We start from the raw sequence: 20,560 nt of genomic DNA on the forward strand, positions 1-20,560 counted from the left end.
ATTGAGTTTTGGCCTTTTCCTTATGATGATAAAAGGACAAGCATGATATATATATATATATATATATATATACATACACACACATAATTAAGAAGAGCATAAAAAATGTGAAGTCCCTCCAAAAGAATCTAACAAGAGATGTCTGGAGAAAATTTAAATGTTACGGAAGACTTAAATAAATGATGCTATAGAACATATCCTTGGGTTGACCATCTCTATAAAAAGGTAGTATCTTAAAGATCCTAATTTTTCCCAAATTGATCTATAGATCCAATACTTTTTCAATCAAAATCCCAGAAAGAATTTTTGTAGAACCAAGCAAGATAATTTACCTAAAATGAACAAGGAAAGGTCTAAGAATAGCAAGAAGAAGCAGAAAATAAGCAAGTCTCATTATAAAGCTCTGATCATGAAGACAGTGTGATATTGAAGGATAAATAAACAGGTAGACCTAATGTCCGGAAATAGAGTCCCACACAATACACAACTGGTTAAGACAGTGCTGGCGTGGCAGATAGATGGGGAAAGAATGGACTTTTTAATAACTGTGGATGAAACAATTGGATGAAATAACTGGTGATTTAAAAAAATTAAAAAAATTATTAAAAAATTTACCCTTATTTCTTTTTTAAAAATTGAGATGTAATTGACATATAACATTATATTAGTTTTAGGTGTGCAACACAATGATTTGATGTATGTATATACTGCAAAATGATTACCACAATAAATTTCATTAACATCTATCACTTCATATAGTTACCATTTTTTCCTTGTGATGAGAACTTATATGATCTGATCTCTTAGCAACTTTCAATTTTTTTTGTCTTATTGATTCTTACTGATCTCTATCTATATACATCTCTATCTATATATAATTTTTTTCCTATTTGCTAAATCTCTGCTCATCTTTATTTTTTCCTTCCATACTCTTTGGTTTCTTTTTTCCCCCAACTTTAATGCTTGACTCACTACTTTTAAAGCTTTTTTCTTTTCTAATGTAGGTATTTAAGGCTATAAATTGCCCTCTGTGTACTTCTTTAGCTCATTCCATGTATTTTGATATGCAATATTTTCATTGTTGTTTCTAAAACATTTGTAGTCCATAATATGATTTCTTTTTTGATCCATGCATTGAGATTTGGATATATTTGGAGTAACTTCTATTATTTTGTTATGTACTTTTTATTTTTCCAACTTCTGCAGTTTCTTTCTTTTTTTGTCTTTTCTTGACTTTATTTTGACTAAAGTCTTTTTTCCTAATTATATTTCTCCGTTTACTTAATATAAGCTATCTGTTCTCTTAGTGGTTACTTTCGTTATTTTAACAACCATACTTAATTTAAATTAGGTAAGATTGTATCTTTACTTTAACCCTAATCACCCTTTCCCTATTTACATGTGTTCGGTTATTTTAGTATTTTAATTTTTTGGCCATTATACCACCTCACAACATTTCTACTTATTGTTTTTATAGTCAAGGTTTGTTTAGATTTAGATTTGCCCACATATTTATTAATATCTTTGCTCATTATTTCTTCTTGTATCTTAGATAATCCACCTGGAATCATCTTCCTTCTGCCTAAATGTGTCCTATAAGAGTTTCTTTAAGTGAGGGTCTGTTGGTGGTAAATCCTCTAAATGTTTTTTGTTTAAAAAAGACATTTTTCCAGACAAGTGTCTTTATTTCACTCATGTATGAAAAATAGTTTCACTAAGCCTAGAATTCTGAGGCGAGGGTTATTTTTTTTGTAAGCTTGTTGAAATTATTTCACTTTCTTCTGACTTCTGCATTGCTATTGAGAAGCCAGTTGTCAATCTAATGCCATACTTTGCGGGGGAAACGTTTTCCTTTTCCCCTCCCTTCTACCCCTCCCTCCATGGGCTGCATTATAATCTTTCTCTAGGATGTGTCTAGATTTAGAGGTTTTTTTTTTGCCACATGTTAGTGAAAGCGCCAAGTCCTAACCACTGGACCACCAGGGAATTCCCTAGAGTTCTTCTTATTTATCCAGTTTAGGATTATTTTTGGGCTTCCTGAGTCTAAGGATTGGTATCTTCAGCAAGTCTAGAAGATTATTAGCCATATATGTTTGAGTATGCCTTTCCCCCCATTGTCTCTGTTAGCTTCTCCTATAAGATGTGTGTTAGACCTTCTCATTCTGTCTTCCTATAATAATATTTCTTCCATATTTTTCATCCTTTTTCCCCCCTCTCCAGATAATGTCTTTGGTTGAATCTCCCAGTTAGCTAAATTGTTTTCTTCTGATGTGGTCTAATTAGCTATTTAATCCACATTTTCATTGTTAGGAGGACTTTCTGGTTCTTTCCAAATTTGCTTAATTGTTCTTTCTAGTTTATTTCTTGTGTTTTCAAGCTTTTCTTTCATTTCTTTATGTATATTAAATATAGATATTTGATATTTTCTGCCTGATAATTCCAGTGTCTGATTCTGCTTTCCATTATTTCTGCTGGCTTTCACACACGGTATATTTTTATTTCCTTATTTATTTTGTGATTTTTGACTCTGATTTGCTCATTAAAAAAATGCTATTTTCAGATACTCTTTGAGGCTGGAATTTGTTTCTGCTAGTTTCCTGGGAGATCTATAAAAGTTAGAACCCTTTTAACTTGATTTCCTTTGAAGATTTTCTGGACAACACATGTCGTGGGAATTTGGATCAAAAACTCTCATGAATTTTGGCTTGTAGTTATAAATTCTCAGAGAATGTTTTCTCTTTCACTGAGCACCAAAGTTGAATCAGGGACGTTTTCTTCCATTCTATTTTTCATGGCAAATTTTTTTCTCATTTATATTTACATTGAGGGTAGAGCCCTCAGTGGGGTTCTGGTGTGTGTGTCTGTGTATATATGTGCATGTATGTGTGTATCTATGTATATGTGTGTATGCATGTGCATATGTATGTGTATATATATGTGTCTGTATGTGTATCTATACATCTATGTATATATGTGTATGTATGTGTTTATATGTGCACATGTATATGTATGTGTCTATATGTGCAAATGTATATCTCTGTGTGTGTATGTATGTGTGTGTATCTTTATGTGTGTGTGTTTTATAGAACTCCCCACCTTAAGGAGGCCCAGGCTTTATCCACTTGCCTCTTTTCTCTCTGTGGCATCAGAGTGGAAGATAAAGATTTCCTGGTTTTGTAAGAAACTCTCAACGTGGATGGTGGCCTTGTTGTGTGCTTATTCTTAGGATTCTTGATCTCACTTGGCTATACTTTTTTTTTTTTTCCGGTACCAGCTTAGCAATGCATTTATACTTTTTTTCTTAATCTGGCTTAAAAATTTCTTTTTCGAGATGGTGTTTTAGGGCATCTAATCTGCCACACTAACGTAACTGGAAGTTGAAAAACCATTTCATACTCATTATTTTCTATATCTATTTGTTAACATCAAGTAAAAAATATGAACAAACTTCTTCAGTCCTCTGAAATTCTGAAGAAGCTATATGGACTTAAGTTGAAGCGAAACACAATTTGTTCAATTATAAGAAAACTTATCTTGACTTGAAAGCTTCTAGAGTTGACAACTAGAGATCGTCAGATATTTATCTATGGAAGTTTAAGAAACTGGCATAAATTTACTTTATTACCTTTTACCTACTTACTAGTGCTATACTATTAATGAATTCTATCATGTAATCTTTAACAACCACCTAGTAAGTATGTGCTCTGGGAATTAGTGAGAATTTCTGATACCAAAGAATCACTTACCATGCTATATTTCCCTCAGCTAAGATTTGAGGCAGTTTACAAAAACACCTTCAGTGCAAAAGAAGAAAATTAATCACTGAGAGAATCAGGGATACAGGTAGGAAAATAAATCTTAGGCTAAGATGAACACACGAGAAGTACATAACATTTTCTTCCCAATATAGGTGGCCTGTCTTTGGTTTTAAGCTCTTAACACACATAAGAGGAGGGTAGGCAATAACATGACCTCGTTGGTTTCAGTGTCCTGTTCGGTTCAGGCCAGACTAACCCTGTACCTTCTGAGCCTTTTGGCAACACTGTTGAAATTGCATCACAGCCTCAATGACAAAGATTGGCAGTACGAAAGTGGCCAGGGAGTATCTTTTATGTTTAATGATAAAAAGTGAAACTCTTCCGAGCTATTGACAATTACACTACTGGAGAGTTGGTTTAGGGCTGGACCCACCTGGTGAAGCACTGACCTGGATGTGGTCTGGCATGGGGGTGGAGTTTCACTGAGCTTCCGGTTTCTATCAGCTACCAGGTTTCAGATCGCTGTGCAGTTTTTCCCATTTTGGCAAAACAAGCGCCTTTCTAAACCCTCTGTAATCTTGTGGCCTGAGACAGGTCTGGGCCCTTAGAAGCTACTATAACAACAGCAGAGAAATCCGGTGTTGGTTTAATTGTTTTAGTCCTGTGTTGTTTGGACCCTGATTAGGGTCCAAATCCATAGGGTCAAATTATAAGGAAACCAGCTAAAGATGTGAAACTTTTAGAGAAGCCTTCCACTATGCATATTTTTTTTAAAAAACATCTTTATTGGAGTATAATTGCTTTACAGTGTTGTGTTAGTTTCTGCTGTATAACAAAGTGAGTCAGCCATACATATACATATATCCCCATATCTCCTCCTTCTTGCGTCTCCCTCCCACCCTCCCTATCCCACCCCTCTAGGTGGTCACAAAGCACCGAGGTGATCTCCCTGTGCTATGTGGCTGCTTCCCACTAGCTGTCTATTTTACATTTGGTAGTGTATATATGTCCATGCCACTCTCTTACTTCATCCCAGCTTACCCTTCCCCCTCCCCGTGTCCTCAAGTCCATTCTCATCGTCTGCGTCTTTATTCCTGTCCTGCCCCTAGGTTCTTCCTCAGTATGTATGTTTGCGTGTTGTCAGCAATTCCTGAGCAGGAACAATTTGTGTGTGTGTGTGTGTGTGTGTGTGTGTGTGTGTGTTTTCACTGTACTGTAATAGGCACAATGAAGGTGTGTAAAAACAAATGTAAACTTCATGCTTCAATTTCCTAAATTTGGGCTTGATCACTTTGGCAAAGGAAATGGGGATAGCATTTTGTGTTAGCTCCTCACTTAATGACTAATAAATAAAAAATATTAACTTAGGTCAATATACTGGCTCACAAGTGTGCACTGGGTTTAATCATTCTTTTTCTTTGCTTCAAGGATTTTGACTCTTTCTTCTCTGCAAAAGAAGAGAATATTATTTATTCCTTCCTTGGCTTGGCTCCCCCTCCAGGCTCAAAGGTAAGCTTGAACACCCTCTTGGGATCCAGTATAGGTCAATGACCCAATATAGTTCATAAGAAGTGAGGATAAAATCAGCACCAACACTGTTTAATAAGTGATGATCTTTAAATTAACATGATTTTAATACACTTCTTATTCTGATGAAGTCTTATGCATAGAGATAATGCATGGTTTCTACTAAAGCATGTTTCAAAACTATGCTTTTATTATTTTTGCTCTGTTTACACCTTGTTATAGTAAGCTTCACAATACCTAAGAAATATCGTTGCATTCAATAATCTTAAATGCGTTAATTAAATATGTAAAAGTATAAATTCTCAGGTTGTGTCTATGAAATTATTTTGTTATGAATTTCTCATGAGAGCTTATGTTAGTTAATTTTATAATGATATGTACTCCTATATTAATTATTTCTATTGAAAATGAATTTTGCTTTTTTTGTCTGATGAGGAGGGAAAAAGTAAGATCTAGACTCAAGAATAGATAAATTTCATCAGATTTCTTTTCCCCTCTGGTGTTGTTTCATCTTTGATTATGTACAATTATATCAATTAAATAAAGAATTATGCTAATAAAGCAAATACCATGAATTTGAATGTCTGGTGGAGATCACCTGTTTTTTTTTTTTTTTTTTTTTTTTTTTTTTTTTTTTTGCGGTATGCGGGCCTCTCACTGTTGTGGCCTCTCCCGTTGCAGAGCACAGGCTCCGGATGCGCAGGCTCAGCGGCCATGGCTCACGGGCCCAGCCGCTCCGCGGCATGTGGGATCTTCCCGGACTGGGGCATGAATCCGTGTCCCCTGTATCAGCAGGCGGACTCTCTACCACTGCACCACCAGGGAAGCCCCAGAGATCACCTGGTTTTATTCCTTACGTTCACTGCATTCCTCACCTCTACCAAGCGTCTCATACATGACTCTCCGTAGATACAAGACAGGCACACATTTGTCTAATTCATTTATTTCTTAACTAATCTGTTTGTGCCCAGCTTCATTTCAAAAGAGATTTGTGCTGACTGAGTCCCAATTAGTTCTCACCATAGGAGACACAACTAAAAATCCTACTTTATAGAGATGGGTGTGTCTCAAAGGCACGTGGATGTGCTGTCTTCCATGTGTCCACATTCTTTAGGTAATGACACCTGAGGTCTCTTAGTGCTTAGGTTAACACATGCAGGTGTAACACGAATTCCTTCTCCAAATGGTAACATGTAGATTTTACAGTTAGTTAATGTTCTATAAGGGGATAATAGTTCTATACAGGGAAATAAAGGTATTTCCCTTTTAATGAAATACCTTTCTGGCTTTGGTCAACTTAAATGCAGCATATCTCATACACGTTATTAACCGTTTAAAAAAGTGCTAAAAGCTATTATATGCAATTTGATATTTTTTATTTGGTATAGGAGTTTGTTAACTGGGTCACGTTAGTTTAGCTATTATGTTTAAGAGATGGTACCTTAGTGTTAAGGTATATTTCTTGGTGGGGACACTCAGGTCACTTGGGTCTTGAAGAAGGACAGGAAGCGTGGAGGGAAGAGTGTTCCAGGCAAAGGTAAGAGCAAATGCAAAGGCCCTGAGGCAGGAAAGGGCTTGGAGACTCCTAAGACCTGCCATGGCTACCCTGAGTCCTGAGTTGCCGAAGTGAAGAGGGAAGGGGCACCATGGGAGGTGGGAGCAGCAGGTGGGCAGCCCATGGGCCACAGCAGTGCTCTGGAGTCTATCTTAGGGGCCGTTAAGACATTGTAAGGGTTTTAAGCAGAGGAGTAATTTTATTTCCTTGTCTAGAACTCTTTTTGGCTACAATGGGATGAATGGATTGAAGTGGTACAAATTACTGTAGTAAAATGGATGAGATGTCATGGTGGCGTGGACTAGGGTGGTGGGGATAGAACAGTACAGAAGTGGATGATTTTAGTATCTGTTTTGGAGGAAGAATTGGTAAGAATTGCTGATGGATTGAATCAGCAATGAGAGGGTTTAACCTCCTTGATTTTAGGGCCATCAGATTCTATTTTACAATTTGGTTTCTGGTTCTGTTGTGCTCTGAAGAGGGACTGTACCGTGATGAGTTTTTATCTTAAGTGCATCTTTGTACCCCAATGCGTATCTTCATTTCTCTTGAAAAGACTATTTTTTGAATATTAAAATTTAATTTTTATCCAATTAATATATGTATAATTTTAAAAAGGTCAAGGGTTATTACAGAAAATGGTAGGTCCTGCCTTCAAACCCTCATGGATGACTTTTCTGTGTGCTAAGGTGCAGAGCTCCAGGCCAGACATCACTTCTGCTCAGGACTGGAAAGCTGCGGGTCCATATTCTTAGTAGTTTCCAGGGCTGTTGTTGAGAAACCTGGTGCCAGTCTGTCTACTGACCCTGTATTTGTGTCTGGTCTTGTTTTTCTCATTCCTGGGAGACTTTAGGTTCCTCTCTTTTGCCTTGAAGTTGTATGATGAGGTACTTGGAGTGGTCTTTTCTTCCTTGTTTTTGCTTGGCACTTGCTGGGCCTTTTTTCAATCTGGAAAGTCATGTCCTTCAGTTCTGGAAGATGTTGGAGGTACTATTTCTGTGGTCATTCTTTTCCCATTAGTTTCCATTTTCTTTTCTTTGCTCTTTTTGAAATTCCTCTTATTTGACCGCTGGGCCTCCTGGACTAATCATACAATATTTTGTTCTTTGCTTCTGGTTCTTTCACTTAGCATAATGCTGTCAAGGTTCATCTATGTAGTAGAATGTGTCAGTACTTCTTCTCTTTTTATGGCAGAATGATATTCCACTGTATGAACAGACCATATTTTATTTATTGATTCATCAGTTGATGGACATTTGGGTTGTTTCCACTTTGGGACTATTATGAATAATGCTGTTATGACCATTTGTATCTTTTGTTTAATTTTATCTTAAATATTAGTATTGTATTATAGGCTGCTCTGCAAAAGAATCACTTGGACAGTTTTAAAAAAATTAAGATGCTTGAGTTCTGCTTCAGACCTACTGACCCTGAATTGTAAGGGGAGAGGGTCAGGGACCTTCTTTTTTTTTTTTTTTTTTTGTGGTACGCGAGCCTCTCACTGTTGTGGCCTCTCCCGTTGCGGAGCACAGGCTCCGGACGCGCAGGCTCAGCAGCCATGGCTCACGGGCCCAGCCACTCCGCGGCGTGTGGGATCTTCCCGGACCGGGGCACGAACCCGCGTCCCCTGCGTCGGCAGGCGGACTCCCAACCACTGCGCCACCAGGGAAGCCCGACCTTCATTTTTAAAAAAGTTCGTTTGTTAGTTGATTCTGATGCACACTCCTGTTTAACAAGCACTAAGTTAAGGACTCATTTAGCAAATATTCATAGATACGCCTCGCCAAAGTGAAGGTGATATCATATTTGCTTTAGTTAAAGAACTCACACATTACAGAGAAACAATGAGTTCACTTTGTTTTTCTCCCCATCCTTGTTTCCCTCTCTCCTTAGGGGCCACTAACATCATGGGTATTTTAAGACTATATATAAAACTATGTATTCATCTCCACAAGCAGTACATATGTTGTTTTGTATTCTTAATGCTTAATTGGAATCATATTTTTTTGGAATTTTCTGCAAATTGCTTTTTTCATTACGTTTTGAGGCACAGCCACCCTAATATATGTAATTCTATCTCACCCTCTGCTCTGCGTCATCTTGTCCCATTAAAAATATTACCTAATCTCAGATTTTAGATCTCACCCTGGTTTGTGTTTAGGTTTTGTCCTATTGCGTGAAATTCTTTTTGGCTAAGTAGAAGAAAGGGATGGCCGTGGAATTACAGAGCTCAGCCTAGAGGGACTTAACATCCAGTTCAGAGCCTTCTCTTCACAAAGGAGGAACTCGAAGCCCAAGAGGTTTAGGTGATTTGCACAAAGATACTCCACTAATTAGCAGCACAGTCCATGCTAGAACCTTTGGTGCTGTCAGCATTGCTCGGGTTTATAGGTGTTGGTGTGTACTTGGGGCAAAGTCCTTCAAGTATCCTTTGGGAAGACGGACACTTGATGATTTATGGAAGCGATATTATTTGTCACAGTGTCGTTTTGTAGCAAACGACATGGTGGAGAAGTGTCAGCAAGGAAATCAATCTTGTTCAAGCTAAAAATAGATACTCTTGACTATTATGGAGAAAATGTATGCTTATAAAATGATCTTAAGCAGTATAAGCAGCATTATTGCTTGTGGAACAGTTTTCTTAGGCAGAGGCTGTACCAGGCCGAGTACCAGGCCGGTTCTCCCAAGAGAGCTTTGTAAGTAAGCATTGCCTCCATAAAATCAACCTCAGTTCTTCACAGGCATCTGGTCATATCTGATTCAGTGAGCATCATTATTTTATTTTATTTTTCTTATTGAAGTATAGTTGATTTACAGTGTGGTGCCAATCTCTGCTGTACAGCAAAGTGACTCAGTTATACACATATAGACATTCTTTTTTTATATTCTTTTCCATTACGGTTTATCCCCAGATATTGGATATAGTTCCCTGTGCTATCCATTCTAAATGTAATAGTTTGCATCTGCTAATCCGAAACTCTTAGGGAAAGAAAAGACAAAAGAGCAAAGGACATAAAATTGTGAAAGGATAGACTCTTCATTAAATGTTATTGGGACAATTGGACAGTAAGATGTAAAAAAATTGAAATCAGACCACCATCTCACACCATACACCAAAGTTAACTTAAAATGGATTAGAGACTTGAATGTAAGACCTGAAACCGTGAAACTTCTAGAAGAAAACGTAGGTAGTACACTGTTTGACATTGGTCTAGCAGTATTTTTTTGGATCTTTCTCCTCAGGCAAGGGAAACAAAAGCAAAAATAAAAAAACGGAACGACATCAAACTAAAAAGCTTTTGCACAGCAAAGGAAGAGATCAACAAAACAAAAAGTCTACTTCTTCTCTCACCTACTGAATGGGAGAAGATATTTGCAAACAATGTATCTGACAAGGGATTAATATCCAAAATATACAAAGAACTCATATAATTTGACATCAGAAAAACAAACAACCCAATTAAAAATGGGCAGAGAACCTGAATAGACATTTTTCCAAAGAAGACATACAGATGGCCAACAGTTGCATGAAAAGATGCTCAGCATCACTAAGCATCAGGGAAATGTGAATCAAAACCACAAAGAGATATCACTTCACACCTGTCAGTAGGGCTGTCAACAAAAAGACAACAAGTAAAAAGTATTGAGGAGGATTTGGAGAAAAGGGAACCCTTATACACTGTTGGTGGGAATGTAAGTTGGTGAAGCCACTATGGAAGACAGTATGGTGATTCCTCAAAAAGGAATTCAAATTCTAAAAGATATATGCACCTTGATGTTTATTGTGGCATTATTTACAATAGCTGAGATATGGAAGCAACCTAGGTGCCCATCAATAGATGAATGGATAAAGAAGATGTGATACACACACACACACACACACACACACACACACACACATGCACTAACACGCTGGAATACTATTCAGCCATAAAAAGATGAAATCTTGCCATTTGTGACAACGTGGATGGACCTTGAAAGTATTATGAGAAGTGAAATAAATTAGATGGAAAAAGATAAATACTGTATGATTTCACTCAATATGTGCAGCATAAAAATCTAATGAACAAACAAACAGAACCAAACACATAGATACAGAGAACAGAGTAGTGGTCACCAGAGGGGATGGGTGAGGAAGAGGGCGATACAGGTAAAGGTGGTCAACTGTATAGTGATGGATGGAAACTAAATTTTTGGTGGTGAGCACGTTGTAGGATATACAGAAGTAGAAATGTAATGTATACACGAAACTTATACAATGTTATAAATCAATGTTACCTCAAAAAGTACTTAGTGATAGGTTAAAAAATTATAGGTTGTGGGCTTCCCTGGTGGCGCAGTGGTTGAGAGTCCGCCTGCCGATGCAGGGGACACGGGTTCGTGCCCCCGTCCGGGAAGATCCCACATGCTGCGGAGCGGCTGGGCCCGTGAGCCATGGCCGCTGAGCCTGAGCTCCGCAACGGGAAAGGCCACAATAGTGAGAGGCCCGCTTACCGCAAAAAAAAAAAAAAAAAAAAAAAAGTATAGGCTGTTTCTGTGGCATGCAAAATGAAGTAATAAAGTCACTCCAAAAAAGTTTTAGGCAAAATATAAATGTAATCACTAAGTCTATTTTCAAAGACAACAGCAATCATTCTATCTTATTTCTAAAAATGGATGAATAGAGGAAAAATCTTGATACAACAAAATTATCCAGAGAGCTATACTGTGAATATACCAAGCATATGTACCATGCAATATGCCATGAATGACAAGCGTATTCTTACCATATATGGTAGGAATATATCAAGAATATCAAGTAATGAGATTCAGTCGGTCTGCAGTAGATCCTGAACAACTATATATTAGTAAAACTACATGAGTATATTGTTGTCGTTTATCTTAGGACAGGGCCGAAAGTCAGCTCATCACACGAGATGAACTGTGCCGAGGCACAGCAGTAGAGGGCTGCCGCTCGCTCAGGCAAAACAGCGCCGTCTGTCCTGCTGTGGTAGCTTTTATTAAAGCATTATCTAGGTTTACATTTTAAGACTTGTTTTCTTAACATTTCAGAAGTGCCAAAGCTGCAGCCTATGTTTTTATTAATTATAGAAGCAATAATTGGCTTTCGTGAGCACCTGCCGTGCTTCGTCCTTGAGCGCAAAAGCAGCACAAAGTTCCCACCGTTTTTCTGATTATACTGAAGTAGCACAAGGACATTTCCTTGCGTTCCCACCACTCTGATTATACTGAGGCCATCTCATGGATCAGTGCCCAAAGCACTCAATGCGTCTCCGCAGGCCCCCCATTTGCCGGGGGGGGCGCTCAAAGCAATCAGGACTGTTTGCAGTTCTGGCTTATTCGCCAGCCCCCAGTTTGCTGGGGCGGGGGGGCTCATGGGTCACGTCTCCTTTCCACGTCCTCAGTTATTCCACTACAGTATATGATGGGAATCTCTAATTGAAAATTACTACCCTGGATCATGCTAGATTGAAATTAAAGAAGTAAAAGATGATCGAGTTAACATTTAAAGCAAATAACTAAAGTTAGGATTGATAGCCTATACCATCATTGTCAAATATCATGCAAGGAACCACTAGGACCAACGTCTTCTATATGTTATTTTAGTCAGGGGAGTATTATTAAGACACCAATGGAAAATATCCAGTTATATATATGTATATATGTAAATAGATTTTCCTGTAACTGGTAGAGGTACGTACAGTCATCACAATGACAAAGCATCACGTTTATAGAATGCTGTCAGGGTGTGACTATTCAGCATCAGAATCTGAACATCCCAGTGGGGACCGTCGTCACAGCAGCCACCCCAGGACGTTCTGACATTTCCCACAGTGACACTGACATTGCTCAAGAGGGTTCCAATCGTCTGATGGGGTCATGGTTGCATCCTCTAGCAGAAGATGGATTCTCTCTCAGGACGCATCCAAGTCTGGTGAAGAAGGTGCAGATAATATGTCTGGATAATGTAATTTGGGGCCCAAAATGACGTGTGATTAAAAGTTTTGATCCTCATTTTCTGGTGTGACTAGTGAGCTTCCGTTGAAAGCAATTTTGAGTCACGGCAAAAATATTTCAGTAAGTGCAGGGTTTCCCAGTAACCTGAAGGAGGAAGACCAGACTGAACAGAGAATCCAGGTGCCTTCAAAGGAAGGAGCGTGAAAGGAAGAAGGAGAGGGAGACAGAAACATTTGATGAGGACTGTACAAGACATGAATTTGAAGCAGAAACAGACATTCTGAAATTTCCTGATTTAAAACTGCAAGATGAGCGGTGGAGAGAGTGGATGCCATTGAGACCCACATGTGGTTCAAGATCAACAGGAGGAAATACCTCCAACACAAAATAAAATGCAAAGAAATAGAAGTCATTTGGGAAAGCCAGAGCCTGGAAGTCAGCCACAGGAGACCTAGGACATGAACAAGAGTAGTTCCAGAAAGAGCGAAGATTATCATACTAGGTGAAGTTAAGTAAGACAGAGAAAGACAAATGTCGTATGCTACTGCTTATATGTGGAATCTTAAAAAATGATACAATTGAACTTATTTACAAAATAGAAAGAGACTCACAGACTTAGAGAATGAACTTATGGTTACTGGGGAGAATTGTCAGGGGGAGGGATAGATTGGGAGTTTGGGATTGACATGTACACACTACTGTATTTAAAATGGGTAACCGTCCATCAACAGAGGAATGGATAAAGAAGACGTGGTACATGTGTACAATGGAATATTACTCAGCCATAAAAAGGAATGAAATTGTGCCATTTGCAGAGACGTGGATGGACTTAGAGACTGTCATACAGAGCGAAGTAAGTCAGGAAGAGAAAAACAAATATCGTGTATTAACGCATATATGTGGAATTTAGAAAAATGGTACAGATGAACCTATTTGCAAAGCAGAAATAGAGACACAGATGTAGAGAACTAACGTATGGATACCAAGTTGGGGAGGTGGGATGGATTGGGAGATTGGGATCGACGTATGTACACTCTTATGTATGAAGTAGATGGCTGGTGAGGGCCTACTGAATAGCACAGGGGCAAAAAAGGAAGGTACAATCTGTTTGCCGGAAATATATTAAAATGTAATATATGTGTTAAAATGTGTTCCAGTATACATTAGGTGCATACAAATACTGTTTGATTCCAGTTATACGAGGTACCTAGAATAGTCAAATTCATAGTCAGAAAGTACATCGGTAGATGCCAGGGGCCAGGGCGTGGGGAGGGTGGGGAGAGGGAATGGGAATTAGTGTTTAATGGGGACAGAGTTTCAGTTTAGGAAGGTGAAACATTTGGGAGATGGTTGATGGTGAGAGTTGCACACCAATGTACATGTACTTAGTGCCACTGAAATGTACAGTTAAATATGGTTAAAATAGTATGTTTTAGATTATGTGAGTTTTAGCACAGTAAAAAAAATTTTTAAAAAATAAAATGGATAACCAACAAGGACCTACTGCAAAAATAAATAAAAAGCGTGAGGAGAAAACAAAAGCATGAAGAGCTGGAGAAGAGAACTCATGACTAAGAGAGAGCAGAGGGCCCTCCACTTGAAGGTGATGCTGCAGCCTCCCCTCCAGCCCCTCAGCGCCTGACTGGGCAGAAAAACCAGAGGGTGCTGTCTGAGGACCAGAAACTAGGCAAGAGTCCCTGCAAGATGGAAAGCAGAAAGGGCTGGTTTGAAGGAGGAACTGAGCCCTGGTGTTGGCCAAGGTGGGCTCAGCTCTCAGGGCCCTGCAGGCCCAGATGGGGCATTCGCACTGCAGGAGGGGCCCTGGGCAGTGATTTGAAGCAGCCTGGCAGCTGAACCCCCCACCTCCATCCTGCCCTTAGTCCCGGCGGTGGCCCACAGAGGGGTCTTCCCTGGGAGAAGCGGTGAGTGTGAGATGGGTTGGGGGCGGGGCAGGCCCCCAAGAAACCTGGAGCAGGCGGACCCTGGCAGTCGGCCTCAGCCCTAGATGCACAGCAGAAGCACCAGGGGAGCTGTTAGTTCCAGGAGATGCCAGGGCCTTAGCCAAGATGGGCTGAATGGAAATCTCTGGGCGGGGAGGCCCCAGGGGACTTTAATGTGCTCCTAAAGCTGAGAACCACTTCTGTAAAGGAAAACCTTGTCAAAATAGTGACGTCAGGAATTTTAAACAACCTCAGAAATAGCCAGGAGTTGTGGAAGGCCATATGGGAACAATGACATATGTGAGAATATCCATTCTGGTTTGGGGATATGGAGAAAAGGAGGGAAATACCAATGTTCTGAAGGTCTGGGCTCAGTGAGGGGCAGGGGAGGTAAATCATTTTGTTGGGGATCGTTCATATTATGTAACTGTCATTTATTAAGAGAGAGCTGTGAGTTTTATGAACAGAAAGGTAAGCAATAGTGAAATAGAAAAGCGTTTCAGAACATCTGGATTAGCAGAACGGGGGCAGAGCTGAGTAAAACAGAATGGAGACAAACTTAAGTCAGCAAAATGAAGGGAAGGAAAAACATGAGAGAAGACAGACGAGCTCTAATGAATTAATATGGTAGAAAGAGTCAAACCAACTCTATCAGTTGTTCTAAAAAGTTTGGAGAGGCTGAAATTTCCTAGCCTGGATTCTTGAATAGTTGCTGTACAGTTGATGAGAAAGGGGTGTTAGATCTCCAGTTATGTGAATTGTCTGTTCTTCCCTTTAATCTGGCTAATTTATGCTTCATACGTTTTAAAAGCACAATCATATTTATGATTATGACTTTCTAATGAATTGACCCTTTTATTATCATCAAATATCTTTTTGAAATCCCTGGTAATACTCTTTGTCTTTTTATCTGTATATTATGATTTTTAAAAAAAGCTGTTTTAAAAAGATGTTCCAGACTTCTTATGCTTACTGTTTGCATGGTATATATTTTTCCATCCGTTTACTTTCAACTTACCCATGTAGACAACATAGAATTAGATCTTGTGCATTTTTTATTCATTCTGACAATCTCTGTTGTCAACTGGGCCATTTAGTTTATTAATATTTAAGTAATCGTTGAATTAATTGTGTTTAGATTTATCATTTATTACTTGTTTTTTATTTGTCCCCTCTCCTTTTATTCCTCTATTCTATGTGCTTTTGCTTTGTTTTGGGTTATTTGGATGTACTTTAGAATTCCCTTTTATTTTTTGGCTTTTTAGTGATAATTCTTTCATTTTTTTGTAATGCAAAACTATTTTTGGTTGCTGTAGTGATTTTAGTGTACATTTTTAGTATTTCACGGTCTACAGTTAATCTTATAACACTTTATAATATGAACAAACATTGCAATCATACATATCCATTTACCATCCCCCATCCTTTGTGCTATATGTATCATGTATATTACATTTTTGTATATCATCACCTCAACTATACAGTATTATAATTTTTGCATTGAACAATCCTATGTATTTTTTTTTTAAAAGAGTAAATCTAACCTTTTACATTTACTCAGACAATTTTTTTGTTTTTTTTTTTTTTTTTTTTGCGGTACGCGGGCCTCTCACTGCTGTGGCCTCTCCCGTTGCGGAGCACAGGCTCTGGACGCGCAGGCTCAGTGGCCATGGCTCACGGGCCCAGCCGCTCCGCGGCATGTGGGATCTTCCCGGACCAGGGCACGAACCCGTGTCCCCTGCATCGGCAGGTGGACTCCCAACCACTGCGCCACCAGGGAAGCCCTACTCAGACAATTTTTTGACACTTTAAATATGTTGTTTCTTTCTGTCTTCTGGTCTTCATTGTTTCTAATGAGACATGAAGATTACTTGAATCCTTGTTCCCTGTATGTAATATGTCATTTTTCTGTGGTAGCTTTCAAGATTTTCTCTTCATCTTTGGTTTTCAGCTGTTTGATTATGTTGTACCTGGGCATAGTTTTTTTTCTGTTTATCCTTATTGGAATCTGCTGAGATTCTGGAATCTGTAAATATATATGTCTTTTACCACATTTAGGCAGTTTTCAGCCATTATATTTTCAGATATTATTTCTGTCCCATTTTGTCTCATCTCCCCTTCTGACACTCTAATTACATACGATAAGTCTTTTGTCATTATCCCATATTTCCCTGAAGCTTTTTTTATTTTTAAAAAATCTTGTTTCTCTCTGGTCTTCAAATTGGATAATTTCTGTTGGTCTATCTTTAAGTTCACTTATTTTTTCTTCTGTCATCTTCATTCTGCATCCAGTCTAGTGAGTTTTAAATTTCAGATATTGTATTTTTTCTGTTATAGAATGTCCCACTTGTTTGATTTTTATAGCTGTTATTTCTCTGCTGAGATTTCTAATTGTTTCAGCATCGTATGCATATTTTCCTTTACATCTTTGAGCACAGTTATAATAGCTGCTTTAAAGTTTTGTCTGCTAATTCCAACATCTGGGTTCTTTCTGGATTGGTCTCTATTTATTGTTTTTTCTTTTGAGGATGGGTCACATTTTCCTGTTCTTTATACTTCAAGTGTTTTGGATACTTGGAGATAGTGAAGGTTGTGTTGTGCAGACTGTATTTTGTTACATTCTTCTGAAAAATGTTGATTTTTTGTTTGTTTGTTTCAGTAGGCATTTACTTTGTCGTACTCAAACTGCAAACTCTATGTTTCTAGTAGCAGCTTAAATCTGAGTTGAGCTCTTTTTTCTTTAGCTGAAACCAGTCCCATACACACATTGTTCTGGGCTCAGCTGGAGGTTTTGACAGAGTTTATAAACAGAATTTGGGGCTCCCTCCATCTGCCTCTCACCTGTCCAGGATTCTGTTCTCATTTTCTAGGGGCTGTGGGTGCCCCGAATTCTGTTTTTTTGGATTTTTCAGGCAAAAAAACCTGTGGGTTTACTGTTGTGGTTTTATGTCTCTCACAAGATTTGCTTTTTCTCAGGCTTAAGCCCTGAGAACAACAACTCACCCAGTGCCATTCTCACTTTTTTTTTTTAACCATTTTTCAAAAACTTTACTGTTCAGTAGTGTTAAGTATATGTACATTGTTGTGCAAAAGATCTCCAGAACTTTTTCATTTTGTAAAACTGAAACTCTATACTCGTACAACTCCTCATTTCTCCCTATCCCCAGTCCCTGGTAACCACTATTTTACTTTCTGTTTCTAGAATTTTTTGATTTTCAATTCCTCATATAAGTGAAATCAAACAGTATTGTATTTTTGTGACTGGCTTCTTTCACTTAGCATAATGTACTCAGGGTTCATCTATGTTGTAGCATGTGTCAGGATTTCCTTTCCTTCTTTTTTAAGGCTGAATAGTATTCCATTGTATGTATGCTCATCCATTCATCCACTGATGATATTTGAATTGTTTCCACCTCTTGGCTCTTGTGAATAATGCAGCTGTGAACCTGAGTGTGCAAATCATTCTCATCTTTTAAGTCAACTTCCTCTTGAATCTTCTTACTTTGGTTCATTTTCCTCTTGTTTTTTTTTACTTCTGTTTTAAAGAAAATTTATTTAAAAAAATTCACCCAGAGTTTATAGTCATTATTTGTTAGAGAGTTTATAGGATATTACTTGCCTACACCGGAATTGGAGTTGTCAGTGGTATTAGATTTTAACATAGATTGAGACATATGTTATTTATAACAATAAAACAATAATTCAAAGAAAACTGGAAATGAAGGGCATAAACAAACAAAAAGAAAGCTGGAATGACATTAATAATATTAGATATAGAGGAATTCAAGACCAAAAGCATTAACTAGGTAAAAGAGGTATTATGAGAAATTGTAAAAATCTATAAAGAAAATATAGTAGTCATGGATCTTTATGGATCATACTACATGGCAGTCAAATTCATAAATCAGAAACTCCTAGACATACAATGAAAACTTGTTAAAAACATACCTTTCAATAAATATATTGTACTTATTACATATCAGGCACAATTTACAGCAAAAAAAAACAAATGTAATCAGCCAACTTAATTTTTAAAAGTTTAAAAATTAAAAAATTTTCTTCTAGCTTTATTGAGATATAACTGCAGCGCTGTATATATATAGCACTGCAGTTTAAGGTATACAGCATAATGATCTGACTTACATATATCATGAAATGAAGTTTAGTGACCATCCATCATCCTGTACAGACACAAAATGAAAGAATTAGAAAAAAATTTTTTTTCCTTGTGTGAGAACTCTTAGAATTTGCTCTCTTGACAGCTTTCGTATATAACACAGAGCAGTGGTAATTATATTTATCATGTTGTAGAGTACATCCCTGGTACTTATTAATCTTGTAACTGGAAATTTGTACCTTTTGTCTACCTCATCCAATTCCCCTCTCCCCACCCACTGCCTCTGGTAACCACAGACTTTTTTCTATGAGTTTGTTTGTTTTTGAAGTATAACTGACGAGCAACACTATGTTAGTTCCCGGTATACAACATAATGATTTAATATTTCTGTACATTACAAAATGGCCACCATAAGTCTAGTTACCATCTGTCACCATACAAAGATATTACAGAATTATTGACTATATTCCCCATATTGTACATTTCATAACAGTGACATTTATTTTGTAACTGAAAGTTTGTATCTCTTAATCTCCCTCATCTATTTCCTTCCTCCCTCCGTCTCCTTCCACTCTGGCAACCACTCTGTATTTATGACTCTGTTTCTATTTGGTTATGTTTGTTCATTTGCTTTGTTGTTTAGATTCCACATTTAAGTGAAATCATACAGTATTTGTCTTTCTCTTTCTGACTTATTTCACTTAGCATAATACCCTCTAGGTCCATCCATGTTGTTGCAAATTCCATTCTTTTATAAGGCTGTGTAATATTCCATATATATATATGCCACATCTTCTTTATCCACTTGTCTATTGATGGGCACTGAGGTGGCTACCATACCTTGGCTATTGTAAATAATGTTGCGATGAACATTGGGGCATATATTTTTTCAGATTAGTGTTTTCATTTTCTTCAGATAAATACCCAGGAGTGCAGTAGATAGATTGTGTGGCAGTTCTACCTTTAATTTTTTGAGGAATCTCCATAATGTCTCCTCTAGTAGCTGCACCAATCTACATTTTTATCAACAGTGCATGAGGATTCTCTTTTCTTCATATCCTCACCAATGCTTGTTATTTGTTGTCTTTTTGATAATAGCCATTCTGACAGGTAAGAGGTGATATCTCATTGTGGTTTTGATTTTCATTTCCATGATGATTAGTGATGTTGAACATCTTTTTATGTGCCTGTTGCCCATCTGTATGTCTTCTTTGGAAAAATGTCTATTCAGGTCCTCTGCCCATTTAACATTTTTTTATGTTGAGTTATATGAGTTTTTTTTTTTTTAACTTTTTAAAGAAATAAATTTATTTTATTTTATTTATTTTATTTTTGACTGTGTTGGGTCTTCATTGCTGCACGTGAGCTTTTCCCTGCTTGTGGCAAGTGGGGGCTACTCTTCATTGTGGTGTGTGGGCTTCTCATTGTGGTGTTCTCTTGTTGTGGAGCACAGGCTCTAGGTGTGTGGGCTTCAGGAGTTGTGGCATATGGGCTCAGTATTTGTGACACACGGGCTTCATTGCTCTGTGGCATGTGGGATCTTACCAGACCAGGGCTCGAACCCATGTCCCCTGCATTGGCAGGCGGATTCTTAACCACTGAGCCACCAGGGAAGCCCATGGGTTTTTTTAACTTTTATTTTTTGGCTATGCCATGTGGGTTGTGGGATCTTACAGTAGTTCCCCGACCAGGGATCAAACCCATG

General features: G+C 37.9%; 1 protein-coding gene across 4 annotated transcripts in view; it reads left to right on the forward strand.

The window, feature by feature from the left end:
* Positions 1 to 20,560, forward strand: part of LOC116753050 (SH3 domain-binding glutamic acid-rich protein-like) — a 63,290-nt gene that overhangs the window by 17,467 nt on the left and 25,263 nt on the right. For all 4 annotated transcript variants that reach the window (XM_032630488.1, XM_032630486.1, XM_032630484.1 and 1 more), the window contains one exon: positions 5,187 to 5,267. In XM_032630488.1, the coding sequence (XP_032486379.1) occupies positions 5,187 to 5,267 (81 nt within the window). The remainder of the gene's footprint in view (positions 1 to 5,186; positions 5,268 to 20,560) is intronic.

Source organism: Phocoena sinus, chromosome 4 (assembly GCF_008692025.1).
Source record: "Phocoena sinus isolate mPhoSin1 chromosome 4, mPhoSin1.pri, whole genome shotgun sequence".
Lineage (NCBI taxonomy): Eukaryota > Metazoa > Chordata > Mammalia > Artiodactyla > Phocoenidae > Phocoena > Phocoena sinus.